Source organism: Coenobita brevimanus, chromosome 60, assembly GCF_032717465.1.
Source record: "Coenobita brevimanus isolate Jiangsu-jjx chromosome 60, ASM3271746v2, whole genome shotgun sequence".
Taxonomy (NCBI): Eukaryota; Metazoa; Arthropoda; class Malacostraca; order Decapoda; family Coenobitidae; genus Coenobita; species Coenobita brevimanus.
In genome coordinates, this window is record NC_137013.1 from 36,512,699 (window position 1) to 36,540,455 (window position 27,757).

Below are 27,757 nucleotides of genomic sequence, written 5' to 3' on the forward strand. Positions count from 1 at the left end.
CTCCTTGGTTGTCAGGTTGAGAATAATATGAAGTGAGGAGTGTAACACAACGAAAACAACAACACCAAGAACCATGAGTGACCGTGACTATTCCCCGCTGAGCTCTGCCTGTGTGCGGGCCCTCAGTGACAAGCTGTATGACAAACGTAAGGCGGCGGCGCTCGAGATAGAGAAGTAAGTTAGCTCTGATTCTTAAGGCCAGCTCCTTAATTAAACTCGGGCCACATATAACTTAGACTATCAGGGAGACACCAAGGAATATTAAATATTCAGTTTTATTTTTCCAAACAGCCTTAACGGCCTAATTCCTTCAGATAATTTGGTCAGGGTCAGTCCTTCGTCGTGGACTCCAAACTGTAACTCACAAAAAGACGCGTTATTATAATAAGTTTCACCCCATAGTCAAGTTCGTTTTTTAAATGTGTTTTTGGCCTTGACTGACCAAGTTGGGGAGGGTCTTCTCAGTGAGTTTTCAACCAAGTTACGGTAGGGAGGGAGTTAAATGACTTTTCCATAGCATGTGATCTGTTTAGTAAGCAGGGAGGGGGTATGCTAAGTTGTTAGCAGAATATTTGATGGAAAAGTCATGAAGCTTTTCCCCCTAATTTCAGTCTTAGTGTTAAAAAAAATAATGAAAATACAGTAATAATTGTATAGTACCGGGTACCTGATTATGAACTCACAGTCAATAACTTTCCTACTGTTAAACCTGTTGATGTTAAAGTTGGAAACTTGCTTCATTAGTTCCAAACCCCATTTATATCTGTCTGTCTATAGCCAGATGCTTGTCCATAATTCTGGAAGGGGTGGCTACACATTAATCACCTCCACTTCATTTTGTCCTGCACCATCAAGCTTCCCTCTCTCCAGCTCACACCACTCTGCCTCACATGCCAGCCCACCCCATCTTTTCATCTTATCCTCAGTCTTCCCCCCTCCCCCCTCCACCTCAGTCACATAAAATCTCCTAGTTAATCTTTCATTTTCCATTTTTACCACATGGCCACACTATCATCCTAAGGCACTTACTCCCATTTGAAACACTATCAGACACTGGATATTTTTCCAGAGTAAAGTTAAGATGAAATGGCATGTTTCACCAGAGCACTTTTTAGAGGATTTAAGTTTGTACTTTATGGTATCAGAGGCAGTTAACCCCTACACCGCGGGCATGTTTACCAATGTTTTGCGTGTGCCGCGGGGTTATTCAGGCTCCGACAGACTCTCAAAAAATATTTGCCAAAAATCAGTTATTAGTCCTAGAATATTAAAATTACATATGCTTATGGCACATACCTTCAGTTTTCTCCTGGAATGTTTGTTGAGCCTTCGTCGTTACCATAGGACTTGTGGAGACCTCTGAAGTTGGGTAACGAAGTCTCCACTTTACACTTCCCGACAATTCGTAATATGATTACCACAGCCAGATATTAATGCTATAAACACTACTTTATGATTTTCAAGTAGTTTGGGATCCATACTCCAAAAAGAAAAACACTGTGAAAGCAGTGAAAATTATGAGCGAGTCTGACCATCGCACTTGCGCTAGTTCGCTCTTGGTACTCTGTCATTTATTATTCATAAAACCCCTCACACTTTATATTTCTATTACTATATAACACTTATATATATCTACAGTCTTTATCCATAAGTTTCCCTCAGTAGTATTAGTTTATTGTCACTGTAGGGATTCAATTTCTTTCAGTAAAATACGTAGCATTCACTTTCTTGTCCTGTATACTAGCATTGAGAGTGAATGTCACTTTCAATTTCACTCTCATAACTCATAGTATTCAGACATGCTAGAATGAAACTTTCACTTTCATTACTCCTAGGGTATATACTCGTATTCTTATAATACTACTCATTTACATTTCTATTTACGTTCTCTATTTTATTTACGTTATTTACATTTCTATTTTATTTACACTGTGTTATGCACTGTCACTTGAAGTAACTTATAAAACTATTTTCCACTGTTCACGTATATTTACATTCATTACTTTCACTTGCTGTTTACACATTATTTACAATTCCACTTGCACTGTTTTACTCAATAGAAAGATCGTAGTCACTCTTTTATCAATTGTCCGCCCTTTACCTCTTTCCACATGAGGTTTAGTAGGGGGTAAAGGTCACAGGGCCCTTTGCATGGGGGTGAAAAGGCCCTGAAGCTAGCAAGAGCGAACAGACGTACCCCGACACTGGAAGATGAGAGTGAACTGATAAGGGTGGGCCGGGGTGGTGGCCTACCTAGGGAAATCAGTACTGCCAATATTTAGTCTCTTGACACAGCTACTTTATAGCAGTGAAATGATTGGCAGGAAATCTAGACAATACATTATAAATTAGGTAGTTCCAGGTGAATGTAAATATCACTTAGGCTTCTCCCTTCCCTCCTTATATGTATATTTATTACGAAAATAGATTGTACGGCATATTTCAAGGGGAAATAAACAGCGAAAATTAGCGAACGAGTGCACGTGAGGTGTTGTCAGGTGATAATTAGTCAATTCCAGGTGTATGGCACTCTCACTTACCTTATTTCTTTCTTGTATATATTATTTGGTATAAGAATAGGGCATAGGGCTTATTTCAATGGATGAAATCAGTGAAAAATTCCAGGGAAGATTTACTTAGCGTAGCACGGCCAGGCAGGCGAGAGGATAGGGTAATGGAGGGGGGGTAGGGAGGGGAGTCAAGAACGGGGAGAAATGGCTAAATTGTCAACAATGGATGGGAGTACAGATGAGATTAGGAGTGCTGACTAGTGTTGGACATTGGCAGTACTGATAGATGATACAAGCCCCCACTTGGAAGCCCGGGTGAATTCAAAATAACACAGAATCACAAAAGCGACACCCCACGGTATGATCTCTTGCTCCCAAGCGTCACGAAAGTGACGCCCCGCGGTTAAGGGGTTAATATACAGTACAAGTATATGCGTAAGTGGATGTAAGAGGGTGAGTGTATTTATCATTTTTTTCATGTTTATTTTATACTGGACTTTCTGGGATAGAGTTTGCTTCTTTTCGCTTTTGTAAGACAGGTGGTAATTTATTGATAATTACCTCTGAATTTTTTCATCTGTATGGAAATGATGGTATAATGTACTGAGTTTGCATCTTCACAAATATAGAGGTGCCGTCTGGTTAGAATATCGGTTGGCCCATAAGTTGAGTTTTGCATCTTCACAAATATAGAGGTGCTTTCTGGTTAGAATATCGGTTGGCCCATAAGTTAGACCAAACACACAACTTAGAAATTTATAAGAATGATATGCAAATATGAAAAGTATTTAGCAATTCTGATTAAGGAGGATATGTGAATATGAAAAGTATATAATGTGTGGGTTGTAAGTGACCACCTTAAAACTTAAACAGTTGCCTGTCCATGAAGATTGCAGTTTACATGGTGTTTTGAGTACCCGTATCCAGAGACTGGATGTAAGACTGTCACATCCTTTTGCTCATGCAAAGCAGATTCCAACCCTCCACTCTTACTAATATATGTATATATATATATATATATATATATATATATATGTTAATGCTCAAATTATATTGATACATTGGCTAATTTTATGAAATACATTACATGTGTATTCCAGAGCTGTTGTACTGTATAGTATAAAGTATGGTGTACTGACCATGCAAAATTAATATAATAATCTCTCATTCTTTTTAGGATGGTGAAAGACTTCTCTGCTAATGACAAACACGAACAAACTAGCAGACTTATTCGTGTTCTGGAGGAGTTTGCTATGTCACACAACCCCCACACTCGCAAAGGAGGGCTTATTGGCCTTGCAGCCGTTGCCATTGGGTTAGGAACAAGGGTAAGTGTTGGCTGTATAAATTTGCTGTCACACAACAATGTGGAAACAGCACTAGTTATTTCATGGTTGAAGTGGTTTCACCTGTAAGTTCCTGTTGTAATTTCAGTTGAATAAATGCTTGTGCATAATGCTTTAAAAGTGAGTTGCTTGCCTTAGAGGAAATAATTGTATGGATGTAACCAGAATAAAATACAGAAGTGCCCCAGCCATCCATTAGGATTAAGCCCCTCAGCTGTGAACTAAGAGGTTGTGTGTAACAAAAAATTGTCAGTGAAAGTAGCATTTCTTCTACAAAAATTCTAGGCTATGCATGAAAAATGCCTGTATCTTTTGTTTTCTAAGAATAGGCCTATGGCATTTTAGAGCTTCATAATATCAACCCAAATCCTCTGGTGGTAGGTGGGTGCATCCTTCATCCACACACAGTGTTTGAGTAGTGTTGCCTACTTCTTCATGTCTCTTTTTTTTTTCTGTGTCATTCCTCTTCTCTTCCTATCTCTGCTATCCTTCCTATCACTGTTTATTGCTCTTCTTTCCACATTAAGTGGCTCTACACTGAGTGACAAATGTAATGGTTTCATGTAACCCAGGAAACCATTTACAATGCTGGGTGGTAACCATATAGCCAAATAACAGGGTGACTTGGAGCTTACTATGGTGCCCCTGGTGACTGGATGGAGATGCAAATGTGGCATCCACCCAGGAACCAAATCTTCACACTAATCCCCACACCTCACTGGTGAGGCATTGTCAGTTACATGAGAACATTGGTTCACTGCATAGGATAGCCACACAGAGGCAGTTGCATGCCTACAGTTGATGGGTCTGCCTGATCAGACAGACTGGAGTACCACAACAACAACAATAGCTCCAAATCCAGTATGACATCACTGTATAGCTGTTGAACCTTTTCCTTGAAGGTGATATTGAATAAAGTATCAATTTCTATCTTGTCCAACATTTCTCTTATCACCAAATCTCATACTGTATGCTGTAGTGTGTTACCTAGTGTGCCGATATAATTAATGAATGGTCTTGATACTGTGCTTGTACAGTACCTGTCCCAGATGACCACTTCCCTTCATTACACTGGCATCACAACACTGTAAAATATAAAGCATTCTTAATGCTCATGTGGGTTTAGAAGGCTACTTAACAGTTAGCCTCTCTTGTTTACCAGTTATCATTAGTATTCTGTACTATATTTATGAACATGAAATAGTAAAGTAACTATATTATAATTTGCAAAGAACAGAAGATTCAATGTACAAAGTAAATCACTGTGAAAGATGAGGAAAGGAACCTCTAGGCTCACATTATGGCAGGTGTAAGTACGGGTATGACATAACAGTTCCCTTTGTATTGCAGGGCATTGGTCCATACATCCAGGTGCTGGTCAACCCCATCCTGGCGTGTTTCACTGACAGCAACCCCAACGTGCGCTACTATGCCACTGAGAGTCTCTACAATGTTGTCAGAGTGTCCAGAGGGACTGTTTTGTCTCAGTTCAATGACATTTTCATCATCCTTGTTCGCCTTGCAACAGATGCTGACCAAAATGTTAAAAATGGCTCAGAGATGTTGGATAGAATAATGAAGGTGTGTTCTGTATAATAAGAATAATAATGTTTGTTTACCATTTTGCATTGCAGTATCAAGCACCCATATCTCCAAAATATTGTCATGTCATATACTGTATATTGTACTAATACAAATGTATGTAAATATTTTATACAGAATTACAATGCAGATGATTTATATCATAAGCACAGTACAGATATGTATACTGTAACTGGATTTCAGAGTAAAAATCCACCTACTGATGACACTATGGTTATATATATTGAAATAATAGCTGCAAATACTCTGACATCAGTAGGTATGAATCACCCATAAATCAAGTTCATCATCTTTACCACCATCACCATCATCTTGAGCTTTTTTTTTTTCCCACATAAGGATGGGGTGAGATGTGCCTAAAGCTTGTATTGCATACAGTATATTCATGTTTATGATAAGTCACGAAAATTGATGACAGATGCACTCTTGAATTGGTGATAGTGATGAGGCCATGTACCCCACCAGGACATTGTCACTGAAAGTGCCTCCTTTGACCTGGTTGGGTTCATCCCAGTGCTGCGAGAAAAGCTGTACGTCAACAACCACTGGGCGCAGACACTGGTGGTGTCCTGGGTCTCCGTGCTTCACACAGTCCCAGATGTGGACACTCTTTCCTTCCTGTCGGAGATACTGGAGGGTCTCTTCTTCATCCTGGAGGGACCGAAGCCGGAAGTAAAAAAAATGTGAGAGATTAAGCTAGCCTATTACAGCCATCATTATTGTGTGGCAGTGAATCCAAGGTGTGGTTGGGGTTTATTTTTATTTTATTTATTTTTTCTTAATACCAGAACAGATGAAGGAAAATCAAATGAATAAAAAAATAACCCATAATCTTGATTACTGGCATCTTCCATTCATAAAGAATCTGTGACAGTTGGACATGAACAGCTGTGGGTTGAAGTTTGGGGGGAAACAACTCTGGGGAGGGGAGTTCCAGAGAGATGCAGTTCAGGGAATAAAATAATTCTGATAAGCAGTTCTGTGACATTCCAGTCATGAGCACTACCAGATGCCCGTGTAGCACAAGGGAAGGCATGGAGAGGTGGCACAATGGATGCAACTTTGTCTGAGCATTTACCACAAAAGTATCTAAAATATTGCAAGGGAGGCAACATTCCTTCTTACATGTAGGGGGAGGTAGTTTATTTGTAATAGCAGGGTTATTAATAATTCCAACAGCATTGTTCTGAATTTTGTAGTGTAGTTGGTGGGGGCGCTCACCATCCACTCACTCAGTGTAGTGCTGCCTTGGGTGTCTGCTCTTTCCTCTCTTCCATCCTTCCCCTTCTGTCTTTCCTTCATTCTTTCCTCTTCCTTCTGCCTGTGGGTGACTCTACACAGAGTTACAAGCCAAATGGTTTCCTGTACACCAGGAAACTATTTACCATGCTGGGTGGTAACCATATAACCAGATTATGGTGCCTGGTGGTTTAGTGGGTAATTAAGGTGCTCCTGTCAGATTGAGCCTGTGTAGGTAAAAATCCAAGGGGTGGTTGGGGTTTATTGCTCATGTAATGCCACTCAGGGATGAGTGTGGCTGGTCACTCTCATCTTAAATGTCAGGACCAACTTGCCTAGCCCCGGGCACCTACGCTCCTTATGGGGCAACATAGGATTGGATGATGGATGGATGTTTTAGTGCAACTTTTCCACATCCATTCCACAAGGGTGCGCAGTATTCTAGTTGGGAGTGCACATGATTCTTATAAATTGTAGCTAACTGCTCGTCAGTGAAGATATTATGGACTCTGTACAATAATCTAAATTTCTTTGAGGTAGTTTTAGCAAGTGATCTGACATGAGAGGTCCAGTTGAGGATATTGTTGAGTGAAACACAGAGAATTTTTGGAGATGGGAATATTAGTAGCATTGAAGGTAATGCTGTATATGAATCTTGCAGTATCTGCCTATTAGTATTTTGTACAGTATGCTGTATATTTGGTTTTACTAGCATTAAATGAGACAAGGTTATTTTGTCCCCATTCAGTGATCTCAGATTAGTCTTGATTTTTGGAGATGGCTGCACTGAATTGAGAGTTAGAGATATTAAACTTTGTAAATGGGTGTTTGAGTGTGAATGAATTGTGTTGAGTCCTCTGCATATGAATGGATGGGATTGTGGGTGACAGATAAGAGATCTTTAATATGAACTAGGAATAGGGTTGGTTCCAGAATTGATGCTTGTGGCACGCCGACATTAATTGAGTGGAAATTGGAATATACATCATCTACTTTTATTTTTCTGTCGCTGAGATATGAGGAAAGCAGAGGAACAAAAGACGTTATTCCATAGCAGGGGAGTTTGGATAGCAGAGAAGTGCCACACTCTGTCGAAAGCTTTAGAAATATCAGTGGCTATTGCATGAGTTTCTCCGTGTTGGTCAATTGATTATTGTATGGTGTGAGTCAGGAGATTGAGAATATCATTGATGGATCTTTTGTGGCAAAAACCATTTTGTCTATCACTAATTAAGTTGTTCGATTCAAGGTGTTTAACTATGTGCTTATTAATTACAGTTTCAAATACTGTACCAAGAGGTGACGTGATAGCTATTGGTCTGTAATCAGAGGGGTCAGGAACTTCCTTTTTTTGGAATTGGATGGATATTGGCTTCTTTCCATGAATTAGGGAATGAAGAAGTTTTTTTTTTTTTTTTTTTAACCGCAGCTCGTCGCTTTTGCGACGATCGCCAAAAAGGACATAACAGCGGATCGTCGCGTTTGCGATTTGAGTTAATTTTGAATAAACACGGGCAAGCATGTTCCAGCTGGTATTGTCTATCAGTACCGCCACCCTTTAGTTACAATTAGCATACTTGACCTTTGTACTACTGACCTCCGTTGTTACCAAGTATTGCGTCCCCCCCCCCCACCACCACCACAGCCCGGCCAGCCTGGCTGTGATATATGGCAGCACGCTGACTGCTCAGAACTGTCAATCTGCGCTCTCCTCTCACAAGCAGTTTATGCTAATAGGAAACGCTTGTTTCCCCAGTTGTCACACTAGCTTTTTTGCGTGCGGTTTTCCCCTGTTTAGCGTCAGTTTACCGCAGGCTTTCAAAGTGACATTATGGCGAGTTCTAGCTCTTTGCAAGTCTCCACAAGTCCTTGGGTAGTCCACGAAGGCTCAACACCTGTCTTTGGAGAAAGCTGAATGTTAGTACTGTCTGCCATACCAGGTATAATGTTCTAGGGTTAATCTCTGATTTTTGGCTAATATTTTCCTACAGGTACTCAGACCGCGATCCAACCCTGCCATACGGGGGGGGTCGGCTGTCCATGGCCGCGTTTTAGGGGTTAATGCTAGGAAGAAGGAACCAAAGGCCACGAGCCCGCAATAACCGTTCCTTCCAAGAGAAAAACAAAATACAAGAGAGAGCCAAATTCAAGATCTGATTGTTTCGAGATGTCTGGACACACTATGTTTGAAGGACTGGAGATCATAGCTAGCAGGAAATACAGACAGAGGGAGACAGTTCCACAGTTGACCTGTTGCATAAATGAAGGACTGGGAGTAACGGTTAACTCTTACATTAGAGAGTTGGACAGAAAAAGGATGAGAGTTTGCTGCTAGACGGGTGCTACACACCCGTCGTAGAGATGGAGGAATGCAAGCAGACAGTTTAGAGGAGCAGTGACCATTGAAGTAGCGACAGAAAAAAGATAAAGATGCAACAGTGCGGCGAAGAGACAGAGGTTGAAGTAAGCCAGTACGAGGAGGAGAGTTAATGAAACGAAAAGCCTTTGACTCCACCCTGTTGAGAAGAGCTGTATGTGGGGAGCCTCCCCACACATGAGAGTTGTACTCTACACAGGGGTGGAAAAAACCCCTGTATAGAGTCAACAGTTGTGCAGGGGTAAAGAAGGAACGGAATTGGCCTAGCACACTTAATCTCTCGGAAGCAAACTTTACAAGAGATGTAATATGATCTTTCCAAGATAAGTTCTGAGTGAATGAAACCCCAAGCATGTTCAGGGATGATGCAGGATTTAAGCTGAATATTATTAAACATTAGTGGGTACACCTGTGGAAGATTTTGTCCGGTTGATAGGTGTAAGAACTGAGTCTTTAAAGCATTAAAAACAACAATATTATTTTTACCCCAGGCAGAGATACGAGCCAAGTCAGACATTTGGTGCGCCATAACCTCATCCCTAGTTTTTTGAAGTAACTGCTGAGATGGACATTGTGGGAACCGAATGGAAAGGAGAAGGGTGGAGTCATCAGTGTACGAGTGGATAGGGTTAGATGTACAGCTTAGAAGGTCATTGATAAATAAAAGGAAGAGAGTTGGTGATAGGACAGAGCCCTGAGGAACACCACGGTTGATAGATCTAGGAGAAGAATGATAGCTGTCTACAACAGCGGCTACAGAACGACCAGAAAGGAAGCTGTAGATGAAGGCACGGATAGAAGGATAGAAACCATAAGAGGGCAGTTTGGAAATTAAAGATTTATGCCAGACATGATCAAAAGCCTTTGAGATGTTAAGTGCAATGGCAAAGCTTTTGCCAAAGTCCCGAAAGGAGGATGACCAGGAGTCTGAAAGGTAGATGAGAAGATCGCCAGTGGAGCGTCCCTGATGGAATCCATACTGACGATCAGAAAGAAGGTTGTGATAGGAAAGATGCTTTAAAATTTTTCTATTAAGAATTGACTTGAAAACTTTTGAGACACAGGATGTTAAAGCAATTGGACGATAGTTAGAGGATTGGGAATGGTCACCCTTCTTTGGGACTGGCTGAATGAGAGCAAATTTCCAGCAAGAAGGAAAGGTACAAGGTGATAGACAAAGGCGAAAGAGTTTACTTAGGCAGGGTGTAAGCACAGAAGCACAGTTCTTGAGGACAACAGGAGGGACTCCATCAGGCCAATATGCCTTATTAGTGTTGAGGCCTGTGATGGCAGAAAGTACATCAGCTGAAAAAATTTTAATGTCAGCCATGAGGAAGTCAGAGGAGGGAAGTAATGGAGGAACAGCACCAGAATCATCTAAGGTGGAATTGGAGGAGAAAGTCTGAGCGAAAAGATCTGCTTTATCAGAAGAAGAAATAGCTACAGAACCATCAGAGTAGAAAAGAGGAGGGAAGGATGATGAGGTAAAGTTGTTAGGTTTTTGGCGAGGTGCCACAAGGAGCGGGAAGAATTCGAGTTGGAGAGTTGAGAGCATTTAATATGGATGAAATTATTTTCAGCAGAGCGAAGAACAGACTTAGCACGATTCCTGGCAGAAACGTAAAAAAGATGTAATTCAGGGGTGAGTTGGCTCCGGTACCTTTAATTGGCCCTCTCCTTGTTGTGGACAGCATTGGAACAAGCGCGATATTCCAAGGCTTTCTTGGATTAGTCAAAGGATATGAGAAGGGAATGTGTGCTTCCTTGCCCGAGAGTCAGTCAGTCCTGGCAGAGTGCAATAACCAGTCTGCATTATGTATATTAAAATCACCCCAAATGGCAATTTCGGTGCTAAGGATAAGATTAAGGTTACTCAACTGTGTGGATATGGAGTCAAAGACATTGGGTTCTGTAGAAGCATTAGGGGAGTGATAGACTACACAGGTATATTTGGTAATACAGTATTTAGATAATTTAGTTTATGCAGTGAGTAATCAAATTAGTTGAAATAAAGTTTAAAACAGTGTCAACTGCAAATTCATATTTGATATAACAATAGGTGCCACCCTTGTTATGGAAGTTTGTTAGAAGATGGTAACCAGGAAAACAAAATAGGAATATTTTGGTAGAGGGAGAGATTTGAGGTCCTGTGAGGAACAGGACTGGAGGGAATACGGATTGTAGGAAAAAATGAACTGAATTCAAAATGGTAGTGAGGCCACAGATATTGGTGAAGAATAAGGCCGCACCTGTACTTCTCTGCTGATGAGCATGAATGGAATTTGCAACAGTCGCTGCCGGCACAGTCCTTTGATAGTGACCGGGATGACCCTGCGCCACCTGCAGTACCCTGCCGGTGATGGCAATCCGAGATACCATCTCGTCTGGTATTATTGCGGTGGCCATTGCTAAGAGGGAATGGAAATAGGTGTGAAATCTTATGTGCATGTAGTGTGGTGTAGACAGTTGAAGGTAGAGGTATTAAGAGAGTATGCTGGCCTATTCTCTGTGTAAATGAAAGCACTAAAAATGTTCAGCAAAGGAAAATGACCAGGATCAGATCCAGAGGGCTGGTGATATGGGAGCTCCAGCTCTACCTGTCACGAGCTTGCCATCCACCTTGGGAGTACCCCCCTGTTTGACTGGTGCTACAGTCTACTCCCATTCCTCACATACTATCACTCATGGGTACCAACTGGTCCTTCTTGCTTTAAATATCTGGACTGAGTGGCTTAGTCTGTGTGCTCCTGATGAGGCAGTAAAATATTGGTTGACATGGATAAATGGGCTTTGGAAACTTACTGCAAAACCCACCAGTTGTGTTGGCTGTTTCTACCTTCTTAACCCCTTTACTGCAATGGTTCCTTTTTGAGCAATTAAATCTGAATGCTTGCAAATGAGTCACCATAATGAAGAATTTAATAGCTAAATAGAAGCTCAGAAAAAAAAAAAAGCCAATAATATGATAATGACTTACCACAGGTGTGAGGCAGTTGTGGGTGAATTCCTGGTCAGCATCAAGAAGGCCCCGGATAAGGTGAAGTTTGCCGACATGATCAACATCCTCATCACACATGCTCAGTCCAACGATCAGGTGGTTCAGGTTTGTGTTGCCCCTTAGTGTTGGCTTTTACAATCAGTCCTTGTTGTAAGCCAGGGATGTGTTCAAAGGATCAACTTTCTCCACACAGTTGATGCTGTAATTGTTGTTACACTGCCAGACAGCTATATTGGTAGCAATATAACTCTGAGAAGCAATCATTTTGTAATATGCTGTAGACACACACACACACACACACACACACACACACACACACACACACACACACACACACACACACATGTATGCACGCACGCACACATACAAACACGCACACACACACACAAACATACACATGTATGCACGCACGCACGCATACGAGCACACGCACACACACACACACACACACACACACACACACACACACACACACACACACAGAGTCAGTCAGTCAGTCAAAACATATGACTTTTAACAAGGACTCACTTTAGTGTATTGTAGCAGCTGCTATGCACATGCTTATCATAAGTAGGGAATTCCATTGCTCTCATTAAGGCAGTGTTTTTACTTATCCTGAAAGTTGTCTGAGGAACACCACTTTGTCACTAGAGAAGTGATTCTTCCATACTCACAGTTTCATGCATGGATATAGTGATGTCAGACTCAAGATTACCTCTCTAGATGGGGGCACCCATCATTCACCCACTTAGTGTAGAGGTACTCTATATCAGGGTAGCTCTACATTGGGTGGCAAGCCAAATGATTTCCTGTAAACCAGGAAATCATTTAATATGTTGGGTGGTAACCTTATAACCAACCAGCACGTGTTCCCTTTGTGTCAACAAGTGGGTTGGCAGAGGGTTAGTGCCCCTTCCCAGAAAACAACTAACTAAAAATACAAACAAGAAACCTCGGACCAGGACTGACCAACAGGTGACGACCAAGGACTGAACAAAGGACATGATATGGATTGCGACATGGAATGTAAGGGGTGCTAATGATGAGGTGAAAGAGAAAGAGAGATTGTCCAGGTACCTGAGGGTGTAAAAGTGGACGTATGTGGATTATCCATCCATCCATCCATCATCTAATCCTGTGTTGCCCCATGAGGAGCATAGGAGCCCAGGGCTAGGCAAGTTGTTCCTGATATTTAAGATGAGAGTGACCAGCCTCACTCATCTCTGAGTGGCATTGCGTGAGCAATAAACCCCAACCACCCCATGGATATAAACCTTCACCGGCTCAATCCGATTGGAGCGCCGTAATTACCCACTAATCCACTAGGCACCATAATTTGGTTATATAGTTACCACCCAGCATAGTAAATGGTTTCCTGGTGTACAGGAAACCATTTGGCTTGTTACTCAGTGTAGTGTCACCCGCAGGCAGAAGGAAGAGGAAAGAACGAAAGAAAGAAAGACAGAAGAGGGAGTGTAAAGTCATCCGTAGGCAGAAGGATGGGGAAAGAATGAAGGAAAGAAAGACAGAAGAGGATGGAAGGAAAGAAGGATGGAGGAGAGGAAAGGGTAGACACCTGAGAGCAGCACTACATTGAGTGAGTGGAGAGAGAGAGAGAGAGAGAGAGGGAGAAATAATATATAGATAGATAGATAAAACTTTAAGGTTTTGTATCCCTGTTTTTGGGGCTACCCACCCTGTTTATTAGAGGGAAATTGTGTGATGATGATGGTAACAAAGAACAGAAGCATGGAGCAGAGTAGTAGTACATTAACTACAGATTACATACAGGTATAGTATTTGAATTGGAGAACTGTAGTGGTTACTAGTATAACTAAGTAATTAAGTTAAATACAGAGTATTCAATGATGGGTTAAGAACATTATTTCTTCATTGCTGCGCAAGCTAGTCAAATATTGCTGAATCCAGCTCAAGACTCAGGAATGTCAGTAGTTTATGATTATTGTTCCAATAAACAGAACAAGATCATTTGGGTACTGCTGCATGACATAAGAAGTACCTGTGTAAGCAATTTTGATGGTGGAATATCTCATCTTTTATTCTAGGAGGTTTTGGATATTAGGAGTATGAGTTGAAGGTGTTCAGCTGTATTTGTTGGTGTTTATTTATTTATTTATTTTTGTTGCTGCATCCTTTAGTAGCTTAGAGATAGGCTGCTCAGTTCAGCCATTAAAGGTGAGAGTGAAAAGTTACCTGCCTTTGACTGGCATTATTTCAGTAATTAACCCCAACCAACTACCCCTGGAATTTAAACCCATTTCAGCCACCTAAAGCATTGGAGTACCTTAGCTCATTTGTTGGCTGTATGGGTACGAGCCATTGTATTAAATGGTTCACTGATTAACAGGAAGCAGTTTGGTTTGTCACTCACAGCAGAGTCAACTATACTTAGGTAGTCAGTTTGTTTCCACCAGACAGACTTGGGCCACTCATACGTTGTATGAAATTTGATGAGTCATAGTTGTGAAATAGGAATGAATCTCTGCGGCTGCAACAATAGTCAAATTGATCATCTTATCTGACTACACGTGGCCATTAACTGAGACAAAAGAAGTTAAGGATTTCATTAGGTTAGAACAAAGGCAGTGTAGCACTGCATGAAGTGAGTGGATATATTTCTTACCAGATGATCGCCATGACATGGATCAATGAGTTTGTGCAATTGTCGGGGCGAGTGATGCTGCCACACACCTCTGGCATCCTGTCAGCAACCATCCCATGCCTCGCATTTGATGACCCTACCTATGCTAGTGAGTCAACATCTGTACACTCCCAGTTATTACCTTCATAACCTGACTGAAGTACAGTAGGTTTCATATCTTTTCAACCCCTTCTCAAGACAAGAACCATCCTAAGCTTATCCTCCTAAGCATTTTAAATTTATAATTTTTTAATGTTTGCAAAATTTGTTTGAATGGTTTTCAACATTTTAGACAGTAAACTTGCCTTAATACAGTACTGTATTAATGTGTGTGTGTGTGTGTGTGTGTGTGTGTGTTTAAAAATGGTATTTTGCTTATATTTGCCATAAGTACATGAAAAATATTTTACAGTATTCAGTATATCATGGCAAGGAAGCCATTCCTTATGTGAAACTATACTCCCCTCCCCCACCAGAGACCCAGGCACTGGCCGACCAAGTGAGTGCAGGCCTGATGGACCTGATCACTGTGGAAGATGACCGAGATGCACCTGAAGGTCGTGCTGCCTCCACCCCAGACCTTGACTTGGCCTCACACACACCCAGTGGTACCATTTTCATGCCATAGTTTTTGTAGATACTTTTACACATCCCTACGCTTTGTCTTTTGCATTTAAGCACATCCTTACACTTTAGTTCTTGTACTGACACACATCTTCTCACCTTTTGTACTTGCATACATCCTAACACCTCAGCTTCTGTTCTTACGCAGACCTTCATACAACTGCATTTTTACTTACATAAAGTTCTCTGCTTAGGAGAGACCATTTCAAGGTGAAAGGATTATGTATAGCCAAATGTAGCCCTTTTTTTTTTTTTTACCTTTTTGGGGGATAAGTGGTGATGCCCACTATCCATTTACTTGATGCAATGCTATATGCAATATTCAGGTGGATTTACATTAAGTGTCAAGCCAAAAATTGTTTTCTGTGTTCTAGGAAACCATTTGATACAGTAGTTTATGTTGGGTGGTAACCATATAGCCAACAAGTTAACTGCTAATGACCAAGTGAGTTAAGATGCTCTAACAGAATGTGATCCATAATGGGTCTAAATTCAGAAGGTGGTTAAGAGTTATTGCTCACTGACTGCTGCTTAGGGGAGAGTAATTGGTCATTCTTGCCTTAAAAGTCTGGACTGAATAATCTAAAACTAAGGTTTCTATGCTGTTGATGAAGCACTAAAGGGTTTGATGGAATAGAATTATGAATGTTAACTCATTCATTATGAGTGGGATTTCTCAAGTTGAATATATTCATGTGGAGTAAAAATTAAGTAAGTAAAGCATCACTTTAGTGAAGGGGTTTAAGGTAGTTGAACGACTTTGATTCGGAGATAGGTATAAATTAATCATGTACAATACAGAATTTAATTAACTGTGTACTCTCAAAAGCAATAATCATTCAGCTTTTGGCAGATGAGGTCAAGAGCAGTGAATGGTCCCCTTAGTTTAAGGCAACACAAATGTCAAAAGAAGGTAAGAATGAGGATAAGTTCACAGTGGGGTGATGAGGAAGAAAGTGGAAGATCATTGTTATTGTTGTTGTTGTTGTTGTTATGGACCCAGATGCATCTGAATATGATGACAGTGGAATGCGAGCTGAATTTGTCAGTCTCCTGCAGGCTAGCATTCCACTTTTGGGGTATAGGAAGGAGTTTAACCCGTTAACTGCTGTATATAGCCTGGGCTGTTCCGAGTGCGACTGCTTAGTACAGCCTGGCTGCGCAGGTGAATTTCGAATATAGTGCCATGGTGACCAAGGCCGACCCATGCAAGCATGTTTGAGCCTTCAAAACTGAAACTGAAAAAGAAAACGAAAACCATACATTCCAATAGGGAATCAGACACTTCGATGTTCATCCATGGCTTTACCAAGGTAAATATTGAGGCAATATTTCATTACTATATACTTTGTCATGTGTTCTCTCAATTCCTAAGACAAAATTTGGCCTTTGGGAAATTTCATTTTTACCCCTACGTCTGCGCACCACGGACACCTCCAAAAAACTGCTATGCGCAGTTAATGGGTTAAGGACGTTTTTATAACTGGGAAAAGGAGCCGCCTGATTATATCACTGCCACCACATTAAGGCATCCCTCTCCAGCACCACAGTGGAAGGTGATAAACATAAGTACCTCATGGCTTTGTTTGCTAGGGAGATGCTGATTATTGCTGTCATGTGTACTGTAATCTCAGGTGAGAGTGGAGGAGAGGGTTTGGACCTGGGGAGTGTGATGGAGGTATTGCAGAAACAGCTGCGTAACACACCTGTCCGCTGCAAGACAGCAGTCCTCAAGTGGATCTACCACCTCCATAATAAGATCCCAAACAAGGTACAGTTTATAGTTGTCAGCATGTTCGTTATCAGCATCATCATTGCTATCCATTCCACTCATTATCCAATTGTAAATGTCAGCCTGAACTTGAATTATGTAAATGTAGTTGAAAATCCTGCCTGAGAGTGTTGTGCAGGGCAGCTACAGGACTTTTTGCCCCACACCACTCCCATGTGCACATCCAGGGATGATGGTAACCAATCACCTTGTACCATACTTTGTAAATATAGTTATAATACTTCCATTTGAAGAGAACATGGCACTGATGTAAAGACATACTTAAACAGTTCAGCCTGGGGTGCCTTTCTCATTTTATTGTTGCTATCTCTTGATTATATTGTGTAGCTTTTTGAAGTGGAGAGGTTTTCTGGTTCCTTCTTTAACTCCTTCCCAACGAGAGTGTTTTAAGCTGAATAAAATTATCTGGCATCAATAAGAATAAACAAAAAGGACATCACCAGGATTCAGTGAGCTAACATCCATTGTTATCCCTTTTTTCTCCATTCACAGATGTGCCGGTACCTGGAGGAGCTGTTCCACATCTTGTTGCGCACCTTGTCAGACCCATCAGATGAGGTTGTTCTGCTGGTTATACAGGTCCTGGCACAGATAGCATCAACCAACAACCATCACCCACACACTGCACAAGGTTGGAGCAACTCATCATCATCATCGTTGTCATTGTCATTATCTTAAATTATCATTGTCATCATCTTATGCTATCATTGTTGTCATCTTACACTATCATGTCATCATCTTACATTATCATCTTCATTGTCATTGTCATTATGGTCTTCATCATTGTCTCCATCATTGATTCATTGTCTTCATGATGATTATCAGTATTGTTATCATCATTTACTCCCTCATCATGACTAACATCTTCATCATAATTACATCATCATCTTCAGCATCCAATTCTACGTTGCCCTGTGAGGAGCGTAGGAGCCTGGGGCTAGGCAAGGTGGTCCTGACACATAAGATGAGAGTGACCAGCCTCACTCATCCCTGAGTGGCATTACATGAGCAACAAACCCCAACCACCCTTTGGATATAAACCATCATTGGCTCAATCCGATTGGAGCGTTGTAATTACCACTAACCCACCAGGCACAAAATTTGGTTATATGGTTACCACCCAGCATAGTAAATGGTTTCCTGGTGTACAAGAAACCATTTGGCTTGTCACTCACTGTAGAGTCACCCACAGGCAAAAGAAAGAGGAAAGAATGAAGGAAAGAAAGGCAGAAGAGAGAGTGTAAAGTCACCCGTAGGCAGAAGGACAAGGAAAGAATGAAGGAAAGTAAGACAGGAGAGGATGGAAGGAAAGAAGAATGGAGGAAAGGAAAGGGCAGACACCCGAGGGCAGCACTACATTGAGTGAGTGGATGGTGAGTGCCTCCACCTACCACAAATTGTCATTATCATTTTCATTGTCATTTCCATTATTTTTATAATAATCTTCATACCAATCATCATTAGAGGTAGTGGAGGTGTTGGAATCATTATAAACATACTGAAATATCTTTATTCACCTTAGGAGATTCTTCTCAAACTGGAGGTGTTGGACATAGCTTTCATAAGCCCTTTCACTACCAGTTCTCATGTAGGCTAAATAAAATTGTGCAGCAGTGGCAAGACTAAAGTAAACAAGACATTGGTAAAAATGAAGTAAACAGGACATGACTGATATCATAAAAGAGTTAAAAAGAAAAAGGAAAGGAAATGGACAATCTCATAATACTGGACCCCCTTAACCCGCCCCATCCCAACCGATTTTCCACCACTGACTCCCTCCAATCCTGACCAGTTTTGGAAAACAAAGTTTTTGGCTCAAACCTCCGCTTTTGGTGAGAAACATCGAAAATTCATAGAGAAATCTCTCACCTAAGGTTTAAAATACTCAATACAGGTTGCAGTACCCCTTACCGTACTGGGTTTTTTATCAGGCTGGCTCCAAAGAAAACAAGTTCTGTGGGAGGGTAACTATTCCACACCACTCATAAACAGTATTTATTTATTTTTATTTGGTACGAATTTATATGTAGTAGGAGAGTGTATTGGTTTTCACACAGTAATATAGGCAATATAAGCTTTGTTTCACTCACCAAACACATCAGCATACCTGACCTTTTTTGGCGACATTACCTGAGCATTATTTCTGACTGTTTCTTCCTCTAATGCTACGTAAACTTTGTCCTCCACATTGTCATCGATTGGGGAATCACTCTGGCCCTGAATTTCGTACCGTGGCGCGACATATCTTTACTGGAAAGGTCACTGGTAACAGGTGAATTGCCGCGACAATGGCGTGTGTGGGGGGGAGGTCATGCGGGGTACGGCATTGTCCCTGCGTGGCATCTTATAGAGGAAGGTGTCCCGTGTATACATACCAAAAATTGTGCAAATTAGGGACCTTGCAATTGATGCGCGTTTATATACGTCAACGGGACTGACAGTGACAAAACGTGTGGACGCATACTGTATATATGTCAACGGGACGCAGCGGGTTAATGTAGGGGCCTGAGACTACTGTAGATTATTGTAGTCTGGTACATTTAAGGACAGATTTTCCAGCATTCTTTTCCTAATGACATGGTATGATTGAAAAGCCTTGAATCTTCACATTGAGACTGAGCTGTGCAAACCCCTTCACGTCATGAGATCTTCCCCAAACTGAATACTTGTATAGATGTCTGGGTACTAGTTGGAATTAGATAAAGACATCCTCATAATGAAATGATTAAAGAAATATTTACCCAACAGCAGTGACTACAAATGATGAGAAGAGCAGCGTTGACGAGTACTTCACCCGATTCCTAGAAAACCTCCTGCACCTCTTCACTACAGAGAGGAATCTTTTGGAGGATCGTGGACCATTTATCATTAGGTATGGCAAATTAGCGCACTAATGAGTGAAATAACTCCAGTATTCTGTTCCAGATAATGTCAGATGATTTTATTTAGTTGAGAGTGAGTCATAAAAGTCTTAGTTATAGTACTTTCACCTTTGACCCTTTCACAGTCAGAATAACTAATACAGTGTTCTCCTCCACCTAATGTCAGGCGATTGAATTCAGCTGAGAGTGAATGATAAAAGCCTTTTAGTGTTAATACTGTTACCATTAATCATCACATAGTCAGAACAACTCTTGTAAACAATTCCAGCTAACTCCAAACAGTTTTGTTCATCAGAGAGTGCATCATAAAAGCCCTAAAATGTTAACATACCTGATTAGTTTGAACCACCACCATTATACTCCCCCTTACTACTGGTGCACTGATGTTTTTTGTTGATGGTAGGGTTTGCTTGACAAGATTACCCTGACACAAGTACCTTGAGAGCTGTTTTTCAAGTTTTTAAAATGTCTCCCTTCTTCCATATATTAAAAAAAAATAATAATCATCGTCATCATCATCATTATCATCATCCGGACTTCCTTTCCCACCCTAGGGCAGGGTGAGGAGTAGCAAAAATAATTATAATAAGTCCCCAGATAATGGAAGACTGTTACTTTGACTCTCATTTTTTAACTTCTGTTTGTAACCCTGTGCTGAGCTTATACTTGTATGTTCATGTTAGATGTAGAAAAGTTATAGTATTGTACAGTAGGTTATATACGTGTTGTTCTTCAGGAGTACTGGTGTGGATGAAAAGGAGAGAGTTTCCCATTATTTTTTTCAGGATTATGACAAAAGTTATTGTGGTGAGTGATGAACTTTTTTCAGAATATATATTTGTTAAGATAATGTTCACTTGGTGGTAAGTGTACTAACAAAGCTTGGATATTGAGCAAATTGGGCAATTGAACCTAGTGAATAACAAATACATGTATTGGATTAATTTCTCACAGGAATATTCAGAATTTTACTGTATTTAACTCACTTTTGTCTGATTGTGACTCAGTTAATAATTTCTCCTACATTGGTTTCCTTTTTCCATTTCTAAAGTCTTCCTACCCCACTGGTTTTAGTGGGAAATGAGATTGAAGTTTATAGTGTGTTTGTAGTGGTATGTATTGCTGTAAGTCTTGCTAATACTGTACCTTACATGGATTGGCAGCTCTGTAGGATTATGATGATGATAAATTTAATGATGGTGATGTAGATGAATGATAATGATGATGATAATGATGTACCGTACGGTACTTGAGCAGACAACTGTGCGTGATGCTAAGTGCTGAGGACATCTACCGTACACTGGCTGAGCTATTACAGCAGGAGGAGAACCTTACATTTGCCTCAGAGATGGTGCAGACACTCTCCTCCATCCTCCTCACATCGAAGGAACTCTTCACTCTCAGGATACAACTCAAGGATCTCGCTACCCCGGTAAAGATGACTATACCCAGTCCACATTACCTTGGCTTAAAAATTCTATGTCTCCATCTTGAATGCTGAGCTGTAGCAAATTGATTAACATTAGAGTATGATAACAGTTATAAAAAAATGCTGTGGAAAGGATATAGAGCCACAATATTTTCTTATTTTGCCAGTGAGCTATGGAAAATTAGCTGCAAGATGAAAAATTTTGTCTAACTAAGATGGACAAATTATAGATAGTTACAGTGGCCCCATGTTTTATGCAGATAATATGGGTGGGGGAAAGTCCCCCACGTAGACAAATTCTGCGTAAATGGTCCCATAAGATACATTGTTAATTGGCTACTTTGGAATAAGACAGGAAATGTTTAAAAGAAATCCCTACTATGAACCTATTGGAAATTATACTCCCATTAAACACATCCATGAAAACACACTGACCATCAGTAAGCATATTAAATATTGAATGTACAAGAATGTGGAAGGTATTAAGAATACAGTATATGGAGTGGAGGGGAAATTGTTGAGTGTTGTGAAGAGTATGAATGAAGGAGCTTGGGCTATGGTGTGAGTGGATGGTGAGCTGAGTGAGTTCTTTGATCTAAATGTGGGACTGAAACAGGGATGTGTGATGTCTCCATGGATGTTTAATATATACATGGATGGGGTTGTAAAGGAGGTGCAAGGTAAGGCAGTGGATGTGGGGGTGGCTCTGGTGAATGAGGGTGAGCTGTGGAAGCTTCCAGTGTTGCTGTTTGCTGATGATATAGTATTGTTGAGTGAAGATGAATGGGAGTTGCAAGGTTTGGTGAATTAATTTGGGACAGTGTGTAGGAAGAGGAATCTGAAAGTTATTGTAAACAAGAGTAAAGTTATGGTGTTTGAGAGGAATGAAGTCACAAAATGCACAGTGAGGTTGGATGGTGAGGATATGGAGAACGTGAGTGCTTTCAAGTACTTGGGTAGTGTGATAAGTAAGGATGGAACTTTTGGGGATGAAGTGCTTGAAAGGGAACAGCAGGGAAGGAAGGTTGTTGGTTCACCGAAAGCAGTGATAAGAAATAGGGAGGTGAGTATGGAAGTTAAGAAGTCACTGCATGATAGTATTGTGATCTTTACCCTGATGTATGTAAGCAAGGCATGGACCTTGTTAGAAGGGAACAAGTCAAGAGGGAGAGCAGTGGAAATGAGTTACTTGAGAGGAACATGTGGAGTGACATGGAGGGACAGGTTGATGAATGAAGAAGTGAAGGAATGTTGTTGGGTGGATGTGGATGTGGTTAAGAAAATTAGGAGAAATACACTGAGGTGGTTTGGACATGTGGAGAGAATGGAGAATGAAAGACTGACTGAGAACTCAGGGTGTATGTAAGTGAAATGGAGGGAGGGGAAGACTGAGGATGAGGTGGAGGGATGGAGTTGAGAGGTATATGAGGGAGGGGGGAGTGCATTGGGGGGAGGGTAGTCAAATGGTGGGTGACAGAGTGAAAGGTGTTTTGTCTGCGGCCACCCTTTGCGGGATTAGGGCATCGGGCTATAGATAGATAAATGGATAGACAAGAATAATGGTAATAACAGTGGAATTTAAACTCACCTTGACAGTAGTAGAGATATCCATATTGTGTTGGGAGGGGGTATCTGAGGCTGAGGGGCTACAAGAGGGGGGAATGAGCAATGCCTCTGACCCCTCAAAGACAAGCTAGACTTCAAAGCCCTCAGCATCACCAGGTAAGTCCAGTGCAGGGTCTGGTGCAGAAGGTCTGGGCTATGGGGAGGAAGGTGGAGGTGTCTGGGGTGGTGCCAGTCATCATGTGAAGTGAGTAGGTAATAAGTTGCTGAGGATTCATTAATCTTCTTATTTAACAACTACTTTTCATTAGCCACAAGCCTGTTGATATTTGTGTAAATGTCATACAGTCTCTCAGTTGGGAGGTCCAGGTTCAGGTAGGCATCCATCATTCAAGATGTCTGCCACCTCAACAATGTGGTTTGAGAAGGTTTAGGCAGCTGTTGCCTCTCCTGACATTGAGAGGGCTCTCCCATTGTGCTAAGGGATATTTGTATGCTGCATGTCTTAGGAGTGTAATTCAGTATTGTGGTGAGACCTGGGCAGTAAAGAAAGAGAATATTTATAGGCTCAAACATACAGAAATGAGATTGATTAGATGGATGTGCAGTGCATCCTTTAGTTTAAGGCCTGGGGGGGCTAGGATTGCAGTTGAGGAGTTGATAGGAAGGATGGGACTGGAATGTTTTAGTGTTGTGATGAGGAGGGGTGGAGATGGTTTGGGCATGTTGAAATGATGGGTGACAATGCGTGCGGAAGGTGAGAAGTGTGAATGTCGGGGGTAGGGTTGGAAGAGGCAGACCTAAAAAAAATTGGGACAGGGTCATTGAGTATGACCCCAGGGATAAGGGACTGAATTGAGAGGCTGCCAGATATTGAGCAGCATGGAAAGGCGCCATTATGTGGCCAAGGCCGACACATTTAAGCATGTTGGAGCCTTCATACATGATACAGCATGATTATGAGCATTGAAGTAACTAATATTACACATTATCATATTGAAGGGCTTAATAGCAAAACAGAATTTCAGACAAGGTAATATAATGAGCACTAACTGTTTTAACCCTTCCACTTTTTTTTTCTTTCTGGATGTCCCTCACACGGGAGTATTGAGATGTATAATAAAGAGAATTGTTTTGATGAAATATTCCACACACAAAAATAGATCATAAATTCCTGAGTAAAATGATGTCGAACATAATGTACAAATAAAAGAACTTACCTATGTTTTGAGCCGTCAGAACTTGTGATGTTGGAGCTTCTCCATTGCCAGATGTATGCCATTTGGTATAATGATAAACTCCAAGTTGTTTTTTTTTCTTTCATTCTTTTATAATAGCACCTTCATTTTCACTCTCACTTTCATCTGACAACATATCTGAGTCATCAGACATCACTTCCATCATATCCAAGTAGGCTGCCGCGGCTGACACATACAGGCAGGCATGTTGGAGCCTTTGTAGATGATACGATATGATTATGAGAGATGAAATAGCTAATATTATACATTATCATATTGAAGGGATTAATAACAAAACAGAATTTCAGACAAGGTGATATAATGAGCACAAACTGTTTTAATAACCCATTTTAGGAAAGCTGTGATCTATTTGTGAAGTTGTACCGGTCCTGGAGTCACAACCCGGTGGCGACCCTCACCCTCTGCCTCCTTACCCAGAACTACACACATGCTGCCACGCTTGTCCATGCCTTGTATCCTTTTAGCCTTGATGATGAGTGAGGGGATGTGTTTTGTATTTCACTGTTCATGCTATTGATAGTTCTTGTACTTTCAGGCTTTCTTTCATCATTTTTTTTTTTTTATCCTACTTACCTCGTTTTCAGTGTTACGTAGGATTAGAATGATAATCCTTATGGATTTTTGCCAGCATTGTCTGTGTGGTATGTCTCACTGGACGCTGTTGCTCTTTCACCTGCTTCTATTCTTTCCCTTACTTACCTCGTTTTCAGTGTGGCGTAGGGTTAGAATGATAATCAGTGTGGAGTTTTGCCAGCATTGTCTGTGTGGTATGTCTCACTGGACGCTGTTGCTCTTTCACCTACTTCTATTGTTTCCCTTTCTGACTTTTGAATCCTACTCCTACTTTTTCCCTTTTCCTCTCTTACTTTTGAATCTTACTCACATCTTTTATTCTTTTGGCCAAGCAGTCAATGAATGGATATGCAGCCTATTTCATTGGGCACGCTGTTAACAGTTTTCATATCTTTATGCTTTCCCTTTCCTGTTTCTGGGTCCTACCCATTCCTTTTATAGTGTGACATAGGGTTTGGATGATGATAATTTTATTGTCTTGTCAGTATTGTTGGCATCCAAGGTCGTCACATCTCATGCTTCTGTTGTCATGAACCTTGAAAATCAGTTTCATCAGTCTGAAGCAACCAATACTGATGACTGTTATATAAAGCCACAAATGGGTGTCTTTAGTGGTGATTGCTTTAGATTCATTAGACTGATTTTCACAGTCCTTGGAGAGAGAAACAGGAAAGGTGATAGGATTTTTGCTCCTGATAGTACCTGTAGTCAAAACATCCTCCTTACTTAATACCCAGCAGCAAGCATAACTCGATAGCTTTCCACATCTAAACCCATACTTGAAACATTGGGTGGGGGCAAGGCACCTCCATGCTGAGAGAAAGTGATGTTCCTCAGCCTTGTGAATCAGTTGCCTTTCAGGATCTGTAAAATGTTGCTTTAATGTTTACAGGTTAGCTGCCTATCCATTTTAGGTATGAGCAACCTGGCTACTTCAGTACACACATCAATATGGAGAAAAATTTTTACAATATAAAATCAAAATTTCCATACTCATTGGAACTGTAGACCTCATTTGACTTCCTGACACATCCCAGCTCATATACCCTCAGCTATAACTACTTTTGGAACCTTTGAACAATGAAGTCCTTAACTTGTGACGCAGTGGAGACATTGAGGTGACAGCAGATTTCTTGGTGGAGGTGGACAAACTAGTACAGCTGGTAGAGTCACCCATCTTCACATGTAAGTCCACACTGTTGCATTGCAAACTTCTCTTAGTTTTTCTGAAATTTGTGCACTATTATATATTATTTTAACCAGCATACTCAGATGATGTAGTTTCTATTGAATTATTGCTACAGTCAGAGAGTTCTTTTCTGTTTGAGTGAAGTTTTTCCTGCTGGAGGAGGTTGGATGTAACATTAATCAACCCTTTTGCTACTAGGTATCCATCTTGAACTGAATTAAATAGTTTGCTAGTAGCAAGGATAAGCTACAAAACTTGAGAGACTAAGTGTTGGGGTAAGATGTAGCCTTCATAAATCCCTCCACCACAAGAAGTCTTTACTTAACTGGATAAACTCTGGGGGTAAAAAGGGAAGAAATTAAGAACATGACCACAACCCAAAGGTGGTTGGTGCTGGGGAAGTGATGGGGAGGGGGTTTGAGATCTTTGGTTCAAATAATCAAACCGATCTACACTGTTGTACTTAAGTATCCAACTGTCCAGACCTCCAGCACAGAAAATTTTTTAGCCATCCTAATCTCTTTCTGCACACTGAATTATTCAGTCCTCCCAGTCTCTTGGACTTAATCCCTTCACTCTGTTGATAATGTTGAGTGCATGAACAGTTAGCATGACAACTGTTAGGATGGTTACCAGCTTACCATGATATCCTCAGTGAGCTCCATACATAAATCCCTCCACCACAAGAAGTCTTTACTTAACTGGATAAACTCTGGGGGTGACCATTTTTTATTTCCATAGCTCTCCAAGAAAGCATTCTAAGCTTGAGGTTCTTGTGGTTGAGATGCAAACAACTCTGTTTTCAAAGTAACCTTAAAAACTTCCCCTGTGTTCAGACCTGCGCCTACAGCTGCTGGACCCAGTTGGTCACTGTGCTCTGGTTGAGAGTCTGTATGGCCTACTGATGCTACTACCTCAGAGTGACGCTTTCACACTACTTCGCTGTCGCCTCAACTGTGTTCCACCCGCACATCTCCTCAAGTAAGCAGTCACACATGTGTGCATGCAACAGTTTCATCTCATGTTCTTCGAGGTTTCCTGTCATAGTACAGGTAAACACAGCACAAAAAAATGTGCTGATAGTTATGCTTGCGATATTGAGGCAGGCTTGAGGTTCATGTTAGTCAGTATGTGGTATATTTTATTGAGTGTGCTGTTGATAATTCCCCCAATATCTATGGTGTTTCCCTGTGTCTGGATCCTACTTCTCACTGTACTTGGATGGGAATAAGGTTTGGGATGATGATATAATTCCACCATAATCAGAATCGTCATGGCTGTACTGTAGATGTTACATATGCTCTTGGCAGACAAACACACGGGAAGACTGAGCAGCGTGAGGCAGTGCGCCAGATAGACTTTGATGAGCTGCTAGCACACTTCAGTGCCATCCAGGAGAAGCATCGCAAGTATAAGCATCAGAAGATCAAACAGAGGTTACAGTCCAGCATTGACCCCACCTCACGCCACTGATGCTTATATCATATTTGTGTGATTTTTGTCCAGTTGGTTTTAAGAGAACTGTACCACCATTCCTTTTAGTAGTTCAGGCTCATAAACACACAATGTTTCTTTTTCTTCCTGTCAGTATGATGATTATTTTATTCTTGCTACCCCTATGAGATTTTACTAAACTCAGGAAGAATCTCTCATAGTGAAATGGTTAGACACAGCCTCCATTCAAACCTCTTCAGTCCAGTTACATCTATCTG

The 27,757-nt window shown here is 41.0% G+C and overlaps 1 protein-coding gene across 1 annotated transcript; it reads left to right on the forward strand.

Moving 5' to 3' along the window:
* LOC145403209 (protein VAC14 homolog) lies at window positions 1–27,518 on the forward strand. Its single transcript, XM_080275020.1, has 15 exons — window positions 1–174; window positions 3,688–3,838; window positions 5,207–5,437; window positions 5,924–6,141; window positions 12,057–12,177; window positions 14,720–14,843; window positions 15,211–15,342; window positions 16,993–17,129; window positions 17,643–17,781; window positions 19,899–20,022; window positions 21,290–21,464; window positions 24,617–24,735; window positions 25,962–26,041; window positions 26,882–27,026; window positions 27,356–27,518. Exons 1-15 carry the CDS (start codon window positions 74–76, stop codon window positions 27,516–27,518), a joined length of 2,160 nt encoding a protein of 719 aa, XP_080131146.1. The 5' UTR covers window positions 1–73.
* The last annotated feature ends 239 nt before the right edge of the window (window positions 27,519–27,757 follow it).